General features: G+C 45.5%; 2 protein-coding genes across 4 annotated transcripts in view; one reads left to right on the forward strand and one right to left on the reverse strand.

Moving 5' to 3' along the window:
- The window catches only part of RPS4X (ribosomal protein S4 X-linked), a 501,937-nt gene that overhangs the window by 109,557 nt on the left and 372,395 nt on the right, over positions 1–19,985 (forward strand). The gene's annotated exons all lie outside the window — the stretch shown is intronic.
- On the reverse strand, positions 6,328–14,942 carry LOC140076662 (uncharacterized). 2 transcript variants are annotated; one of them, XM_072123287.1, is made up of 4 exons: positions 14,584–14,942; positions 11,539–12,683; positions 9,957–10,148; positions 6,328–7,309 (listed from the first exon to the last, which is right to left on the reverse strand). In XM_072123287.1, the coding sequence occupies exons 2-4, from the start codon at positions 12,668–12,670 to the stop codon at positions 7,137–7,139; spliced, it is 1,497 nt and encodes a 498-aa protein (XP_071979388.1). In that variant the 5' UTR covers positions 12,671–12,683; positions 14,584–14,942; the 3' UTR covers positions 6,328–7,136. The 2 variants fall into 2 exon arrangements, with proteins under 2 accessions (XP_071979388.1, XP_071979390.1); XM_072123289.1 differs by lacking the exon at positions 14,584–14,942 and adding an exon at positions 14,288–14,315.

Genomic DNA, 19,985 nt, shown 5'->3' on the forward strand with positions numbered 1-19,985 from the left:
AGAAGCCTCTGGCCCTCAGGGATTGCCCAAGTCGGGATGGGTTGTGAATTCAATTAGGATCCCCTTGAAGTTTTGGGACGTGACTTGGCGCTGCTTCCATGCTTAAGTGCCCCTTTAACACAGAGGTGTACAACCGGGTGGGCACTTCCCTCCATTGGCCCGGGTTGGCCGGTCTCTCCTATGCGGAGTGGGCCTATGGAGCATTCAGAGGCCTGGGTGGTCGGGACCACTGCACTTTATTTCTAGTTAGTCTAGTGGTTAGGTACCACACGTGGAACGCACGGTGTTTAGTATCGACGCAGCGTAAAATCCTCCCTGTGGATGAGGTGGTTAGGAACATTCTGGGTTACCTGGTGAAAGTGTGCTCTCTGGAGTATAAGAGGCTGGGCACGGGGAGGGCCTCTCTCCTTTGGAGGGGGTTCTCCTTAGTCTGTCATCTCCCCTCCTGGTGATAGGCTGATTTTTTTTTGTCTCCTTAGTATGTAGTGATGTAGGGTTTGCAGGTGCCAAACCTGGGTTTTATGTGGTTTGTTGTAGTTTTGTTATGCTTTATACATTATTTCTTGTTTATATTGTATTTACTGTATATAGTGTGGGGTGGGGGGGTGTAGTTAGGTTGGGAGGGGGGATCATGGGGATTGTTTTCCTGGACTATGGACTAATCTTGCACACTGGTCACTGGACTATTTAGCGTGAACTTTGGACGTTAGACCAGTGTCTGAGGGTAAGGGGAGGGTGAAGGGTGGACGTTTTAGTTTATATTACTTATATATGGTTTTATATTAAACTTTTTTTTTTTTAAAGTTTATTTATGGGTGTGGGATATGTTATTTGTGGAGAGGGTGTGGGGGGTGGTTTATATTTCTGTTAATGGTGTTTTTGTTTTGATGTAATCATTGGCTGGGTGGGGATTGTGGTGTCATTATTTTGGTGTATGTTTTATTATTGTTTGTTATTTATTTATTTACTTATTTATTTATGCTTGTTCTGAATGGGGCTTGACCAGCAGTTGAGTTGTAAATATTTTGTATATACTGTAAAATAGGGAAGGGATTAGTACTGTTTGGTTTTGTGTTTATGATTATGGTTTATGTTATGTCTATAATTGGGTTTATGTTATGTTTTCTATTTTACATTTTAATAAAACATCTACAGCAGAAGGAAAGAAGAGAGGAGCTGCTGCGGGGCAACTGGGAAAGGTGAGTATATGTGTTTTTTATTTTACCGCAGGAGCACAATAAGAGGGGGAGCTGCTGGGGGGTAAAATAAGTGGAAGCTCCTGAGGGAGAAATAAGGGGGAGAACTGCTTCTGGGAGGGTCAAAATAAGAGGGTGAGCTGCTGGGGGGGGTCAAAATAAAAGAGGGGAGTTGTCGGAGGGGCACAAATAGAGTGGGAGCTGCTGGGGGAGCAAAATAAGAGGGGGTTTTAATAGTAGGACGAGGCGCTGTGGCATCCTGTGGAAACTTTTAAACTTTATAAGCGCTATTTTAAAACAATGTTTGTGAGTAACTTGATAATAAATACCTATCTCTCTTAATCTTGGTGATCTGCACGATTGGCTTCTCTCTCATCTATGGGATCTATGATTGTGAGATCTTGCAAAGAGATTAATGTCGACAGCATACATCACAACTGGGAGTAACGGTCAAGCTTTGAAGCACTGAGAGTCTTTCATTTCGGAAACTGGGTGGAGTGGTGACCTCTAACTTGAAAGGACTCTTCTCTTTCCTTACCTTTTACTTCTTTGGAATTTAAATCTGATATTCAAAGGAAAGTTGAGTATTGGTTATATTATTTAACCCCTTCCCAACTTTTGACGTAATAACTGAACAGAGTGGGTACCAGAAGCATTGGGTGCCAGCTGTATGTTACAGCTGGCACCCCTCTCTAGTTTTCTAGGAGGAAACTCCGATCGTGGGCATTAATCCCTTACACGCCATGGTCATGCGTGACCACGACGTGCAAGGGTTCCCTGTGTGCCAAATTGGACCCCCCGACTGGCAGCCCTGGGGTCTGCCAGTGCCCCAGGGCTACGCAGCTTCTTCCGGGAGCCGGGTCGTGCCTTCTGTATTACACTGTATTAGGTGAAGAAGACCTTGAACAAGCGATTAGCTTAGCTTGTTATAAAAACATATTTTAATAAAAAGAATTAATTAAATAAAGTTAAAGTCCCCTAAACACAAACATTCCCTATACATATCTAATGAAGTAAAAAAACAAAAAATCACCAAAAAACCCACCACATATTTGGTATCGCCGCATCCATAACAATCTGTGCAATAACTCAGAAACATTATTGGACCCGCTTGGTGAGGGCTGTAAAAACAAAACCCGAAAAACTTGCCAAAAATGTAAATTTTTTATAAAATCCCTTTACAAAAATGTTCTAAAAAGTGATTTAAAAAAGTTATGTGCGTCAAAATGGTACCACTGAAAAGAACGACTCAACAGGCAAAAAATAAGCCTTAAACCAGCTCGGAAGCTTCCCATCGATGCCCTGGCGTGTGCCCATACAGCCGGTTACCACCACATATGGGGTATTGGCATACTCAGTAGAAATAGGGTATCAAACTTTGTGGAGGGTTTTGGTATTTTATCCACTGAGACTTGTACATTTTTTGAAAAACACATTCAATTAGCCAAACAAATTTAAATTTCAAAATGACATCTGATATTGTTTTATTTCCTGTAAAACAATTACCGTATTTTTCGGATTATAAGGCACACAAAAAATCCTTTGATTTTCTCAGAAATCAAAGGTGCGCCTTATAGTCCAGTGCGCCTTATATATGAATTGTACTTACAGACAACAGCTTCCTTGAACTGTGCACAGGTCTGCCACCTGCTGGTCATTCATCCTTATAATCAGGTGCTCCTTATATATGAACCTAGATGTTTTAGCAGGCATTTATTGATGGTGCGCCTTATAATCTGGTGCGCCTTATAGTCCAAAAAATACGGTAATTAAAGGGTAAACAAACTTCATGAAAGTTGTTTTACATATGTGATTTTGTGTTTTTTATGAAAATTTGAGAAATTGCCCCTAAAGTTCAAAGCTCCATAGCATCTTACAAAAAGGAGAGAATGCATAAAAAAACATGGAAACATCAAGCAGACATTTGCTTAATGTTAGTTATCAAGTTTTTTTGCTGTTATGACTACATATGGAAAAAGTAGAACATTTTCAATTTAAAAAATCAAGACTTTTTCCAAATTTTCACAACAATATTTTTCAACATGAAGTACAAAGTGTCACGAGAAAGCAATTTCAAAATCACTTGGATATGTTAAAGCGTTTCAAAGTTATAACCACTTATAGTGACACAGGGCAGATTTGAAAAAATGGGCCGTGTGAGGAAGGTGAAAAGTGGCTACGGCGTTAAGGGGTTAATATGACAGGGAGCTGGGTGGACACAATGGGGGTCAATTACTAAGGGCCCGATACGCGTTTTCCCGACGTGTTACCCGAATATTTCCGATTTGCGATTGTGGCGCATCGGCGCTGGCATGCACGCGACGGAAATCGGGGGGCGTGGCCGAACGAAAACCGGACGGATTCGGAAAAACCGCCGCATTTAAAAAAAAATCTGTCGCGGAGCTTGCACTTACCTTTACTCAGCCCGGCTCGGTGAACTCCATGCTTTTCAGCGCAGCAGCGCCACCTGGTGGACGGCGGAGGAACTACCTTAGTGAATCCCGGCCGGACCCGAATCCAGCGCAGAGAACGCGCCGCTGGATCGCGAATGGACCGTGTAAGTAAATCTGCCCCAATGTGAAGAGGAAATGGAGGGCACTAAGAGGGAAATTATACTGTGTGGGGGTGGAGCGCGTAGCTCTTTTCTACAATGAAAGTTGGGAGGTATGAACTAATATTAAACTTGTTGTATGGCAAAGATACCTAATTGGCCTCCTTAGGCTCCTTAGGTAGATCCAGTGGTAGGTGCATCTAACGTATGTAAGAATAGCCCATTTTAGGGCTAATCCTTTACTCCCCTCTATCTTTGCTAATCTTTAATCAGGGTAATATGCAAATAGCTGGAGCTGAAGCAACACGTCGCGGCTACGGTGGACACATGCACCGTTGAAGCCAGGAAGACTCCTAGCATACATGTTGAACGTGCCTATAGAAAGTATACAGAGGCCTCCTTTTGGCCCCCGTCTGATCAGTATACATTACATCTAGACGGAAACACAGAATGAAAAAGTGCAATAAACTATGGTTTCTCTTTTTGCCTGCTGCAGGAGGGAGATGGATGCCACTGTACGGCATCCATCCCCAGCCTCCGCTGAACATTTACCTTGGATGTTACGTTATTAGGGAGACACTTTGAACATCAGTAGCAGCAAATCACTGCCTGCTGAGGTGACCCTGAGGTGCTGAGGGTTGGAAAAAGAGGACGTATACCACTGTTTGAGCATATACAGTACAGTACTTTGAAGTCATAGATTGTAAGCATACGGCTGGAATCTTCCAGGTATATACTTACAATGGTGGGATTAATTGAAATGTGTACATGCCACAGATATCATTTACCTAAATACATAGCAGAAAACTATTCAGACCAAGAGTATCTACTCAATGCAACCTGGTCCTCGAGCTGAGTGCACTCGGCTGCGAAGCCGGAGCTGCTGTGCTTATGCAGACGTGTGTGTTCAGCTACAGGGAGCGCAGCGCCGAAGCCCTTCTGCTCTAAAGTTTAAAAAGTGTTAAAACCGCGATACCACGGTATATAACACTAACGAAAGTAAGTACCGGCACCAGCTCACCCTGAGCTGGTGCTCGGTACTTACAGCTTACACCTACCATTCTAAATGGTAGGTTTCCTTTAAAGTTTAAGCAAAAAAAGGATAGGGCTGGGGCAGAGGACAGGAACCTGCAATCGGATTTACATTATGAGTTACACTACAAACAATGTGCAAACTGCTTACACATAATTATATAAAGTATTTGTGCCAGTTTTGTTTCGCAGCTGCACAGTGTCCAACAAGACAGAAAAAAATGTGCACCAAAAAGGGGGGTGTTACTGCTTAGTCGGACCGTGCGCCACATTTATTACAGATGTGCGCCACAATTCTGCAGCATGAACAAAGTGCACCCAAAAAAAAAATGGTGACCACTTCCAGAGCAGTGCAGGGGGCGCCAGATTCATGAAGCTGGCACACACTACACATTTCATAAGCAAAGTGCACATAGCACAGACTGCACTGTTTTTGATAAATGTGGCCATTCTCTCCATTGGTTATTTTAATTTAAAGGAGTCCTCAATCAGAATATCTATCTCCTTATCAACTTGTACATCAATCTTAGGAAAGTTATCCCCAATTCATGCTGAATTCATTCTTTAAAGGACATCTCCCACCAGGATGAAGAATTGTAAACCAAGCACACTGACATACTGGTGTGTGCCCCCTCTTATAGGTAGGATCCACTTATCTTATAGCTTCTTATGCCTTTCTTTTTACAAAGAAAGGCTTTTAAAAATATGCAAATGAGTCTGTGGAGCCCCTCAGACTCATTTGCATAATTTTTAAAGACTTTTTTTCTTAAAGACAAGGGCATAAGAAGCTAAAAGAAGAGCAGATCCTTCCAGAGGGTACACACTCTAGTATGTCAGTGTGCTTGGTTTACATTCATCTACATTTCATCCTGGTGGTAGATGTCCTTTAAGACTATCATTTATCTGTGAAACTCCCCCGTTTTCATGTCAACCAATCAGAATCTCCTGATGACTACTACTTAGTGCACCACCTGTTAAGGTGCTACAGTCAAGTTTGATTTCCCCAAATAGGTCAACTACTTTGTTTAGTGTATATTGGTAGTAGTATTAGCAGTAGCTAATTGTATTATACATACATTACGGTGTGATGAACTGGTGAAAGGAAACCTATCATCAGAAGTAGATCTGATGGTAGATTCCTCCTGCGGCCTCTGCCCTAATCTGTAATGTAATAATCCTGGAACCTAACTTGTTTAAAACTTTATTTTAGTAATATGTAAATCAACTGCAGAGGCTACAGGGGCATGGAGTAGCCTGAGCTCCCAGTGCCCGGCCAGACAAGTACACGCCCAAGTAGCCTCTGCAGTAAATTTACATATTACTGAAATTAAGTTAGTTCCAGGATTATTACATTACAGATCAGGGCAGAGGAAGACAGGAGGAATCTACTATCAGATCTTCTTCTGATAGATTCCTCACGGGAGGTTTCCTTTAAAAAGTATCAATTGTACATGAGGTGCGGAATAACAAGTTGGGAGGATCAGAAGCTGCAGCACATACCAGGCAGAATAACTATAAAACATAAGCAGAAAGTTATATTTACCGTAATCCTCCATATTTTTATTTTTAGCATTACATAAAAATATTGCTACAAAATATTATAACTTCAGCTTTACAATATTTGAACTGGAAACTTTACATCCCATCGTATAAAATAAACTCCATAAAAAAGAAAAGAAAAAAAAACTGTTCTATTGGTTGTATGTACAGAATGGGGCAGATTTATCAAGCTGTCTGAAAGTCAGAATATTCCTAGTTGCCCGTGGCAACCAATTACAGCTCAGCTTTCATTTTACCAGTGCTCATGAATATTTTAAAGGGGAGCTGTGATTGGTTGCCATAAGCAACTAGAAATATTCTGACTTTCAGACAGCTTGATAAATCTGCCCCATTGTGCATGACACTTTATAAAAGTTAAAGAGTCTTGGAAAACTTTTGTGGGGCCAGGATGAGGGAAAAGAGCACATTAACTTGTTCTGGCTGGAGTACTTCTGGGTGCTGGAACGAGTGGTCTCCCAGGATCATGGGACGTTACTTCAATTTTCTAAGGGACTGCACTTCCTTTGTTTTCTCCTTGTCTCAGGTGGCCACTAATTGGATAAGGCCCCGAAACCAGTAGCCAGAGTAGGGTAAGTATGCACTATTTTTTATCCCGACCCCTAAGGTTTTTTCAGTTTCTTGGAAAACCTCTTTAAGGCAATTGTGAAGAAGAAGTCATCTGATAAAATGACAGTAAGTGATATTGTTCATGACCTCAGACTTGCTGCTTGGCATAGGAAGAAATAAAGAAATCCAGCACAGGACTGGGTGAGTAATAAGCGCTCTGTAGAATGGAGCTTTCTGATATCCTTGTGTGGTTAGCATGTCAATGTCTCCTTAGAAGAATCCTGATCCATATTGAAGAGAATATAGCACGTCTCAAGTCTCTCTGGACCCATTCTATGCTCAAACTGAGGCTGCAGATCTTCGGGTGTTAAGCCATTCAGGAAATGGTTGGAGATTTCATCGTATAGAGTTTGCCCAACATTCCCTAAGCAAAGACAACACAAGGTCATCACATCATATGCATGTAATAATGAGTGATCTACAAACAGCACTCGGAAAGGTTTCTTACGTGTAACCAGATAGTGATCATACGCTATACATGCATGGTGTATGGTGCTAGGATTTAAAGGGGCTTTCCAGACTAAAACTATTAATGATACTCCAGAAGCTTGATCTGTAGTGTGGCCACTGCCCAGGATATCTGCGGATGCCACACCCATTGTACTACATCTGTGTCTGCTACAGATGGAGCTGCTATTCTGTCTGTAGAGTAAATCTGCTCATCGGGGCCAGTTTCTGGGGTCGTATCAACACTGACCACCCATTAACAACCTATGGAAATAGCACTGTCCACAGTTGAGAGTTTGTTCCCTTTAGAAAAGACATACTGGTTTGTCTATTATCCATTATCATGTTATTGTGTTTTCTGTAAGTCATACATTGATGTATAGAGAGCTGCTTTTTAAGGTAGTACTGAGGAAAAGTTTTCCTTATACCAACCCAGAAAATGGAATTTGCATATTTTCTACCCTAACCTATCATGCATGGCCTGTATGTCTGTGTATATCTGTAAAAGTGTCCTGCAAAGGCAAAAAAAAATTATATCATACACGGGGGCTTGTGAGTTTGCTTGTGAGGAAAGCCCCTCCAGCACTGCTTTATACATTAAGAGACTTAGGCTACATGCACACTGCCGTTGCCCGCCGTACCGTAGCACGGTGGGCACACGGCAGCGGGCGGCGAGAGCAGGTAAGAGCCCTCCCCACAGGGATGCGGGAAAAGAAAGGACATGTCCTATCTTTTCACGGGTTTGGAGCGGTACGGTGCGGCACTTGTGATGCACCATACCGCTCCTGTAGGGCGCCCATTGCCGTCTATGGGGGATGTATATCGGCCGTATGTACGTCCCCCATGCGGCAGTGTGAATGTAGCCTTAGGCTAATATATCTGGGGCATGGCTGCGCTGGCGCCAGCAGTCAAAACTATGCCAGCGGATAGCTGGTGTAATTTTGAGCAAAAGCCAGTGGAACATTCAAGTTCAGCGTTCATACGGTCCAGGAACCCCCCATGCTGGCCCTCTCTGCCCCCGGCTGCACTCCCCTGCCGCGGAGCTGGCTAAAAGGGCATAATAATTGCAATGCCTAGCGTTTGCTCTGAATCTGGAAGAGTAGGTCTAGAGAGTTTCTATACAATGCTTGACTCCCTTTCACAGTATTTGTCTGGACACCGGCATCACTTTAAATGCATGGGGCCAGTTTACAGAGCCTGCTAGAGGATATCTAAGCTAAGGACCATTAAACGAAGACAGAAGTGGAAGACGGAAACTGTGGGGCAAATTTACTTACCCGGTCCTGTCGCAATCCCCGATCCGGACGGTCCGACGAAGATGAAGTCTGGCGCGATTCACGTAGCTCGTGCGCCCGAGTTCCTGCATCTGTCGCTTCCCCCACTGAGGTCCGCCGGAGTTCACCTTCTTCTTCCCGGGGCTTGTAAGTGCATGTCTTGCGACACAAATTGCTTTGTTATATCCTTTGGGTTGTCCGAATCTGTCGGATCATCCGAAGGCCCGTCCCCGATTTCTGTCACATGAAAGACGGCGCCAATGCGCCAAAATCGGTTCGCGTGCGCCAAAAACCCTTTCTAAATGCAGCGCACATCGGAAATTGTTGGGTATTCCGAGGATAGTGCGGACCCTTAGTAATTGAGCCCCTGTATGTAGGAAACCCCCCACATGATGCTGTTTTTACTTTCAGGTTCACCTAAGACAAATATTATTTATTAAAATGCCTGTGATGTAATAGGGAACTTTTTAAATAGCTTTTGGAACTCACCTACAGGTCCTTAGCGTCTCAATTATCTGTAATTTCCCGCTGGACAGGTCTGCACTAAATTTAGCTCCAGTTACTTTTCTTGTCGGCTGGAGAAAGTTTGGCCAGCTCTTTGATGCCACCTTTAAACTGCACACTACACAGGCAGACTGCACACTACACACTACTGCACACTACACAGGCAAACTACACACTACTGCACACTACACAGGCAGACTGCACACTACACACTACTACACACTACACAGGCAAACTACACACTACTGCACACTACACAGGCAAACTGCACACTACTGCACACTACACAGGCAAACTATACACTACTGCACACTACACAGGCAAACTGCACACTACACACTACTGCACACTACACACTACTGCATACTACTGCACACTACCCACTAAACACTACTGCACACTACACACTACTGCACACTACCCACTACTGCACACTACACAGGCAAACCTACATATACTGCAGTTTACACTGTCATTAGTAAGTACGTTTTTGCAAAGATTCGCATTGTCCAATGTGATGCCTGGCTCACCGCTAACAACACTGGCTTCCTCTTCACCATCTACCCAGAGATCCGTTACTGCACACAGGCCACGGGGATCCCTTAACTACATTGCGGCCTGCCCACCACACTGTGATCAGGCCCCAATAGGGTAATGTTGCATATCACCTATCTTATGTGTGAGGGGGCAACTAGACCTTCTTTCAATATCTCTTGTAAGGGTAAAACGAGGTTTGTCAGATTTACAGCTCACAATTTTCCATTGGACAGAGACATTACTTCTTACCGATGTATTGTTGGCGTATCGTCTTGAGAGTTTCTGTCAATGAGTGGGAATCCTCATGTTCATCTTGGAAGGTTTCATTATCCGCAGACACATCCATAGCTGACCGGGCATGACTGACAACCAACTCCAGAGTGTTTCCTTCAACCTCCTCAAAATCATCAGGGTAATCTGACAATTCTTCATCATTGGGACCTAAGGGTGTACAACAAGGAATGTATACATTACTAACCTTATTATTCTGTGATGTATAAGGCTGCATTCACATGTGACATTCACATAGTGTTTTTAACCGCAATACAACAGCTGAGGAGAGGAAATTTGCCTAAATTACATTACATTAACATTTGGGTTTAGAAAACAAAATGTTAACACAGTGGGCCAAATGTATCAATAGTGATGGAAACTGCATTATGTGTAGTTTGATTCACCAATGTGGAGTGCGCCAGATTATTCGGCGCACGGTCCTTAATAATTTGGTGCACCCTGCATGTACCAACCGTGCTTAAACTGAGTGCACCAGTTTGGTTTTGGTGCACTCAGTTTAACGGGCATGTGCCACATTTCTGTTAAGTCGCTGTAATAAATGTGGACCATGGTCTGAATTGACACCGGGATGGCCCTCAATGTGCAGAATTTTGTGGCGCACTGGACACAGCACTTTAAACAAAGAACGACACAAAACTAGCGCAGCCAGTTTAATAAATGTGGCCCAATGCGTTTACACCATGTTAACAATCAATTAACATTGCAGTTACAAAACACAAATGCTCTTAGGCTATATTCACACTGCCGCAAGGAGGGGCGTATATACGTCCCCCATAGACGGCAATGGGTGCACGGCGCCCTACGGGAGTGCTAAGGTGCAGCACACGTGCGGCACCGTACCGCTCCGTACCCGGGAACAAGATAGGACATTTATCTTTTCCTGTATTATGGAGCCATGCGCCATATATCCCTATGGAGAGCGGCAGGGGTGAGCAGCGCTCACCCCCTCCTCCTCTCCCCGCGCGCTGCCGTGTGAATATAGGCTTAGGCAAATCTACTCTTCTCAACAGCTGTAATAGTGTTTCAAAACGCAATGTAAACACCATGCAGCCTAAAAATACGAAACTGTATCTCTTTATTAGATATCCAGCATGATTATGTCCCCAAGCTTTCACAGCACAGAGGACTCTTCATCAGGCAGGTTTACAAATGAATTACTGAGAGAAGAACACAACATATAAGAGATGTTACACTAAGATAATTACTATCTACTTGTAAGATAGGTGATAGGTAACAGGTTTTTGTTAAGGGCAATAAAGGGGATAGATCTAGAGTCGGGCTGTGAAGAGCCTGTTCATGTTCCTTGTGAGAGTGACTGAAATAATATCAGCTTCCTAATTTTTTTCTCTCTCTGCCACCGTTGTAGTGCCCCTCTAGTATTAGTTAGAGTTTCCTCATAGTTCGTTCACTTTTCAATCAGTTTTCTCTCAGAGTTTGTGCAGTCGTCATTTTTTCACACATCAGTTTTTACTATGTTTTTCACACATGTGAAATATTGGTGAGCGTGGTCTCTGTTTTCTATAGCGATGGAACTTACCAATCTCTTCAGGAATCTCATCGTTCTGGGGCAAAAGGCAAGTTTCACCCTCAAGATCCTCTTCTATCGAAGAAATGCTGTCTTTGTCAAAGTCCTCCGAGTAGTCAGATCTATCGCCGGTACTTGACAATTCATCATGATCCCACAGCTCACATGAACCAACATCTGGTTTGTAGGAAGCCGGTGGAGCAGACTTACATCTCACCTCCACTTTGTGTAGTCCGTGGCATGCCATTGATGTCTTGCTCCGGTTTTCGGGGGGATTAACCTCTCTATTATCTTTCTTTTCCAGGCTTTGTTTGTAGAGATGAAATTCATGTTTCTGGATAAATTGTTTCAAATGTTCTTGAACAAAACCTAAGCTCAGTATGCCATTTGCACTGGGTCTTGATTCTGGACATTTATCTAGAACAGTTTTAACCAGTGAGCGTAAATCGGCAGAGTAGTCGTCTGGCAGTGGGTTATAGTCACCTTTGACAATTTTATAGAAGAGGCTTATTAAGTTGGTTGCATCAAATGCTGGCTGTAGAGCACATATTTCGTAGAGCACACAGCCAAGGGCCCATATGTCAGATTTCGAGCTGTATGGAATATCCTGACACAGCTCTGGACTAAGGTAATATGGAGTTCCTACACATGTACTCGCCATATCCAAGGTGTTGTTCATTACCTTAGATATGCCAAAATCTCCAAGTCGAATCATGCCCTTTTTGGTAAGGAAGACATTTGAAGTCTTGATGTCTCTGTGTAGGATTTTCATGGAATGGATGTACTGAACAGCCATGGTGAGCTGAATGAACCAATCCATGATAATGTCCTCTGAGAACAAATCTCCTTTCCTCCCCTTGATGTGGTCATCCAGTGTCCCCCCATCGCAATAGTCCTGGACAATAAAAACATGTTCATCCTCCGGGTCACAGAAGTATTCATGGCACACGACAATGTTTGGGTGTGAAAGTTTCCGCAGGATAGTTGCTTCTTGTAGTACACACTCCTTAGTTCTCATTCGTTTGGATGCATCAATCTTTATCTTCTTTACCGCAAACATCTTCTTGGACTCCTTATTTCTCACTAGGAACACTTCAGCTGTGGCTCCCCTCCCAATTTTTAATATCTCCTCATAATTCTCCATGATGAGTGAACACCTACATACAATAGAAAACACAATATAATGATGCATGTAATGTGCCATGTTAAAGGGGTTGACAACAAATAAGAAAGTTAACCAAGATAAGTACAATACGCCAATAGGGTCATGCATAGTGTTGTGACCCTGGTAAAGTTTCTCCACAATCCATAGGACCTGCAGGTCACATGGTTTGATGATAGCAGGACTTCCTGTGACATCCTGTGTCCTGCTGGCTCCTGGCGGATCAGAGGATCATGAACTCATGGGGGGAGGGGGAGGGATGGTGGGAGCTGCTGTGAGCGGCATAATATGAGGGGACACAATGTCAGGGGAGCTACTGTTTGGAGTGGGAGCTGAGAGGGATGTCTCCTGCTGGGAGAGGGAACGACATGAGGGGCAACAATATCAGTCACACTACACTAGTATGATGCTCAGATCCCGGCTGGTCCCCCGGTCTTACCTGCTGTCATCCCATTCACATCACCGCACAGGGTCTGGTGCACAATCTCTATATATACAAGTATGAGGCTAAGATCATTGGTCCCCTGGTCTTACCTGTCAACCTCCCGGTCACATCACCGCACAGGATCTGGTGCACACCCTCTATATCTACTAGTATGAGGCTCAGATCCAGGCAGGTCCCCCGTCACATCAGCGCTCTGGGTCTGGTGCACACCCTCTATATACTAGTATGCGGCTCAGATCACAGTTGGTCCCCCAGTCTTACCTGCTGTTATCCCGGTCACATCACCGCTCTGGGTGTGGTGCATAATCTCTATATATACACTACTATGAGGCGCAGATCCCGGCTGGTCCCCCGTCACATCAGTGCACGGGGTCTGGTGCACACCCTCTATATAAACTAGTATGAGGCTCAGATCACGGCTGGTCCCCCCGTTACATCAGTGCACGGGGTCTGTTGCACACCCTCTATATATACTAGTATGAGGCTGAGATCCCGGGTGGTCTCCCGTTCTTACCTGCTGTCCTCCCGGTCACATCACCGCTCTGGGTGTGGTGCTCAATCTCTATATATTCTAGGATGAGGCTCAGATCCCGGCTGGTCCCCCTGTCAGACCTGTCATCCTCCTGGTCACATCACTGCACGGGGTCTGGTGAACAATCTCTATATATACACTCAGATCCTGGCTGGTCCCCCGGTCTTACCCGCTGTCATCCCGGTCACATCACAGCACAGGGTCTGGTGCACAATCTCTATATATACTAGTATGAGCCTCAGATCCCGGCTGGTCCCCTGGTCAGACCTGTCATCCCCCTGGTCACATCAACACACAGGATCTGGTGCACACCCTCTATATATACACTAGTATGAGGCGCAGATCATGGCTGGTCCCTCCCGGTACATCAGTGCACGGGGTCTGGTGCACACTCTCTATATATACACTAGTATGAGACGCAGATCCCGGCTGGTCCTCTGGTCTTACCCGCTGTCCTCCGGTTACATCAGCGCTCTGGGTCTGGTGCACACCCTCTATATAAACTAGTATGAGGCGCAGATCATGGATGGTCCCTCCCGGTACATCAGCGCACAGGATCTGGTGCACACCCTCTATATATACTAGTATGAGGCGCAGATCCCGGCTGGACCCCCAGTCTTACCTGCTCTCCCCCCGGTCACATCAGCGCACAGGATCTGGTGCACACCCTCTATATATACTAGTATGAGGCGCAGATCCCGGCTGGTCCCCCAGTCTTACCTGCTCTCCCCCCGGTCACATCAGCGCACAGAATCTGGTGCACACCCTCTATATACACTAGTATGAGGCTCAGATCCCGGCTGGTCCCCCGGTCTTACCTGCTCTCCCCCCGGTCACATCACCGCACAGGATCTGGTGCACACCCTCTATATATACACTAGTATGAGGCGCAGATCCCGGCCGGTCCCCCAGTCTTACCTGCTGTCCCCCCGGTCACATCAGCGCTCTGGGCCTGTGCTGAGCCTGGATCACGTTACTGCTCGGCCTCACTATTGTTATTCTTCTCTGGGTTGTTTCCAATCTCCAGGGCAACGAGGTCACATGACAAGGAGAAGCTGCAGCACATTGCTCTGTTTTGCAGTCTTTAGAGCCCCTAGGCCTGTGGCAGTTTACTACTTGTGATTGTTAGGGAGGGTCTATAACACTGTGTATCTGGTTACACAGGAATCGCTCCCCTCCAGGGCTGCTGAGGGATCTTTGGAGACTGTCCCTTACACAGAACATTGGCTCTGTGTGACCAGAGACTGCAGCCACAGGATGGGGAATAGTGAGAGATGCAGAGGAAAGCTACTTACAGGGCGCCGACCCCTGTGCTGCTGATCAGATATTACAGTCATGTGCAGCACTAAGGGGTTAATGTAATGTGTAAAAAGTGTATAGAAATACAATGCATGTAGATAGGGACCTCCACATCACGAGGCAGGGATAACACAATGGGGCACATTTACCATACCTCCCAACTTTTGTGGAGGAGAAAGAGGGACATCTATAGACGGTCAGGTACTGGTTTGTACCCAGCTCTTCCCGGCACCCCTGGTGGCGGTGGGTACCGGGGTAATGGTATGGGCGTTAGTGTGAATTTGCCAAAAAAATTAAGGCAAACACTAAGGCCAGCCCTTAGTAATGAGCACCGTCACCTAGCCGGCACCACTACTACGGCAAACTATGAAGAGTGTCGCAAAAAAATAAATAATCACACCGTTTTCAGAAAATTTTATTGAACAAAAAACGCAGACACACCCTCGTTGACCATTTTATTTGTTAGAAATGTCGGTCATAGACGTAATCCTTCGAATCCGAAGCAGTCCACAGCAGGCACGGCCCTGGAAGACAAAAATAACACAAACACACAAAAAAGGGCACGCAGCCACAGGGGAGGACATGCTCGTTGTCTAGGGGTCAGGGGTAGACATGCTCGTTGTCTAGGGGGGGGAATGCTCGTTGTCTAGGAGTTGGGGGGAGACATGCTCGTTGTCTAGGGGGGGGGGGACATGCTCGTTGTCTAGGGGGGGGCATGCTCGTTGTCTTGGGGGGGGACATGCTCGTTGTCTAGGGGTCAGGGGGAGACATGCTCGTTGTCTAGCAGGGGGAAATGCTCGTTGTCTAGGGGGGGAAATGCTCGTTGTCTAGGGGGGGGACATGCTTGTTGTCTAGGGGGGGGAGACATGCTCGTTGTCGCAGTAAAGGGGAGGGGTCCTATGGAGCGCAGTAAAGGGGAGGGGTCCTATGGAGCGCAGTAAAGGGGAGGGGTCCTATGGAGCGCAGTAAAGGGGAGGGGTCCTATGGAGCGCAGTAAAGGGGAGGGGTCCTATGGAGCGCAGTAAAGGGGAGGGGTCCTATTGAGCGCGCAGTGAAAGCCATAAAAAACACATTTGATATTTTCCTTCCCGCTTCCCAGTACAGGGCCTGGAATATTTAATACTGTCACTAGGAAGTATAATTTGTTACGCAGAAACAGGCCGCACACAGCTCTGTACGTGGAAAAATAAAAAAGTTATTGATTTTTGAAAGTGGGGAGTGAAATATGGAAACGCAAAAATCGTTCCGTCAGAGTAATGGAGCAGACGGCCGTGTATGACCATTCTGCTCCATTACTGTCATAGAGCGATGACATGGACCTTATGTGGACCCCAATAGACCCCTCGTTTTCATGATCTATGGGGGTCACATCACTGAAACCCCCATACATCAGCAGGTTAAGCCCTGTCCTATGGATAGAGCCTAACTTGTATTTGTGGGAAAACCCCTTTAACCCCTTAACGCTCTGCGCCGTAGCTCTACGGCGCAGAGAGTATAAGGAGTGTATGAAGAGGGCTCACGGGCTGAGTCCTCTTCATACAAGGTGGGGGGTTTTGCATGTTGCAGAAAACCCCCACCGCTAATAACCGCAGTCGGTCATTGTCGCCGGCAAAGTCTTTTTTAGAATCGCTGTGCCCCCGAACGTCATCGGGGGCGGCGATCGTTTGCCGTGGTAGCCTCGGGTCTTCTTTTGACACAAGGCTACATGGCTTCTGCAGATTCGTTACAATGAGCCAGAAGTATTGCAGTATATGGTAGGAGCGATCTGACCATCTAGGGTTAATGTACCGTAGATGGTCTAAGAAATAGTGGAAAAAAAAGAAAAAACAGGTTTTAAAAATAAAAAAAATTTATAAAATATTAAAAATTCTAATCACCTCCCTTTCCCTAGAACGGATATAAAACATAACAAACAGTAAAAATCACAAACATATTAGGTATCGCCGCGTCCCAAAATGCCCGATCTATCAAAATATAAAAACGGTTACGGGCGGCGGTGACCTCCGAGGCGGGAAATGGCGCCCAAATGTCCGAAATGCGACTTTTACACCTTTTTACATCACATAAAAAATGAAATTAAAAATGATCAAAATGTCGCACAGACCTCAAAATGGTAGCAATGAAAATGTCGGCTCATTTCGCCAAAAATGACCCCACCCCCAGCTCCGTGCACCGAAATATGAAAAAGTTATTAGCGTCAGAAGATGGCAACATTTTTTTATTTTATTTTTTTGCACACATTCGTTTAATTTTTGAAAATGTATTAAAACACAATAAAACCTATAAATCCGGTATCACCGCGATCGCACCGAACCAAAGAATAAAGCTGAGGTGTTATTTTGAGTGCACAGTCAAAGTCGAAAAAACTGAGCCCACAAGAACGTGACACGTGCGTTTTTTTAAAAAAAAATTTCCACATTTGGAATTTTTTGCAGCTTCGCAGTACACGGCATGTTAAAATAAATAACATTACGGGAAAGTAAAATTTGTTACGCACAAAATAAGCCCTCACACAGGTCTGTACACGGAAACATGAAAAAGTTATGGATTTTTTAAGTTGGAGAGCGAGAAATGAGAGAAAAACCCTGCGTCTTTAAGGGGTTAAGGGATTAAGTATATGGTACAATAAAAACAGAATAGAAGGGCACTGGGGGGATTAGGGATGGGGGCAGGGGGTCTATGGAGGAAAGTGAAGTGTTTAACCCTTTGCTGCCTGCAGTCACTGTAGAGTACCTGTTATCACACTGCAGCAGCTGCACACACTCGGCTCTGCTTCATCAGACGAACTTCAGTGAGGAGCAGGAGGAGGTGGGGGCAGGGAGCTATTGATGTAGCAGAGCTGGAGAGCTCCTGCCTGCACGGAGGCTGATCCCCTGGGGCTGCTGTGCAAGGGCAGTGCAGAGAATATGACATTCTGCACTGCTCCATCCATCCATCCATGTGCCGAGTGGCAGCTTGAGGACAGGGAGGGCTCTGCCTCCCAGGGGAGGGGATGGGGGGAGGTGCCGGCTCTGCAGCAGACAGCCCGGGAGCTGGAGAGGAGGAGGACGCTGCACCCCGCCCCCTGGCTTCTCTGTATCCTGAGCAGGATGGGGGCGGGACTCGGGGGGGCGGGACTCGGGGGCGGGACAAAACGGAAAAATCCGTGAAAACGCAAAAAAAAACGGGACTTTCACTTAACGGTCCGTGCAGGCGGGACAAGGGTTAAAAAACGGGACTGTCCCGCCCAAAACGGGACGGTTGGGAGGTATGCATTTACTAAGGGCTTTGCCCGTTGTTTTAGGTGTAAACTGCTTGCACAGGTATTTAAGAAGTGTCTGCGCCACATTTGTGTTGCACTCCAACCTTTTGTGGTGCAGCTGCACTAGTCATCATACAACACAAATTAGGGGGCGTCAGATTTATCATGGAAAGTCTGACAGAAGTGTGTCGCACGCCCTATGATAAAGGTGCACCAAACAAAAGTTGGTGCACTATGTCAGAGCAGTGCAGGGGGCGCCAGATTCATGAAGAACCGGCGCCAGAAATCCTGAATTTGGCGACCCCTGCCAAAGCAAAGTGCATTAATGTGGTATTCCCATTTCAGCAAATAAATGTTACTGTTTGTATGATGAAAAATTATACAATTTTCCAATATACTTTTTATACGGTTTTCTGGATCTCCGCTTGTTGTCCTTCTGAAGAAAGCTTTTATTTTTACTTCCAGTGGACAGAAATCCCATGGTCACACAGGTGCATGGCTCGTTAGATCACACAGCTGTGATTACTCTCTGATATAATGAGCCGTGCACCGGTGTGACCTCTCTGCCCACTGGAAGTAACCATAGAAGCTTTCTATAGAATGACAGCAAGCAGAGATCTAGAAAACAGTGAAGAATTGATACAGAAAGTATACTGGAAAAAAACTTTTTATTATACAAACAATAACATTAATTTGCTAAAATGGGAATATCCCTTTAAGTGCAGGTTGCCCTGTTTTTAGTAAATGCGGCCCAATATTTAGTAAAGTACAACAGAAGGTGGCAGGGCTTAAGAAAAGAAGGGGCACAGCAGCCCTTTGTATGGAAAGAAGGGGCATAGCAGCCCTGTGTATGGAAAGAAGGGGCATAGCAGCCCTGTGTATGGAAAGAAGGGGCATAGCAGCCCTGTGTATGTAAAGAAGGATTATAGCAGCCCTGTGTATGGAAAGAAGAGGCATAGCAGCCTTGTGTATGGAAAGAAGAGGCATAGCAGCCCTGTGTATGGAAAGAAGGGGCATAGCAGCCCTGTGTATGGAAAGAAGGGGCATAGCAGCCCTGTGTATGGAAAGAAGGGGCATAGCAGCCCTGTGTATGTAAAGAAGGATTATAGCAGCCCTGTGTATGGAAAGAAGAGGCATAGCAGCCTTGTGTATGGAAAGAAGAGGCATAGCAGCCCTGTGTATGGAAAGAAGGGGCATAGCAGCCCTGTGTATGGAAAGAAGGGGCATAGCAGCCCTGTGTATGTAAAGAAGGGGCATAGCAGCCCTGTGTATGGAAAGAAGAGGCATAGCAGCCTTGTGTATGGAAAGAAGAGGCATAGCAGCCCTGTGTATGGAAAGAAGGGGCATAGCAGCACTGTGTATGGAAAGAAGGGGCATAGCAGCCCTGTGTATGGAAAGAAGGGGCATAGCAGCCCTGTGTAAGGAAAGAAGGGGCATAGCAGCCCTGTGTATGTAAAAAATGGGGCATAGCAGCCCTGTATATGTAAAGAAGTGGCATAGCAGCCCTGTGTATGGAAAGAAGGGGCATATCAGCCCTGTGTATGTAAAGAAGTGGCATAGCAGCCCTCTGTATGGAAAGAAGGGGCATAGCAGCCCTGTGTATGTAAAGAAGTGGCATAGCAGCCCTCTGTATGGAAAGAAGGGGCATAGCAGCCCTGTGTATGGAAAGACAGGGTATAGCAGCCTTGTGTATGGAAAGAAGGGGCATACGAGCCCTGTGTATGTAAAGACGGGGCATAGCAGCCTTGTGTATGGAAAGAAGGGGCATAGGAGCCCTGTG

This window comes from Engystomops pustulosus, chromosome 9, assembly GCF_040894005.1.
Source record: "Engystomops pustulosus chromosome 9, aEngPut4.maternal, whole genome shotgun sequence".
Taxonomy (NCBI): Eukaryota; Metazoa; Chordata; class Amphibia; order Anura; family Leptodactylidae; genus Engystomops; species Engystomops pustulosus.

What these genes read in the sequence shown, in the direction of transcription:
- LOC140076662 (XM_072123287.1), bottom strand. Translation starts at nt 12,670, where the DNA reads ATGGAGAATTATGAGGAGATATTAAAAATTGGGAGGGGAGCCACAGCT. An exon ending in TGAGATTCCTGAAGAGATTG is followed by an intron (nt 10,149 to 11,538) that starts GTAAGTTCCATC and finishes GTACACCCTTAG; the next exon opens with GTCCCAATGATGAAGAATTG. An exon ending in GATACGCCAACAATACATCG is followed by an intron (nt 7,310 to 9,956) that starts GTAAGAAGTAAT and finishes GTCTTTGCTTAG; the next exon opens with GGAATGTTGGGCAAACTCTA.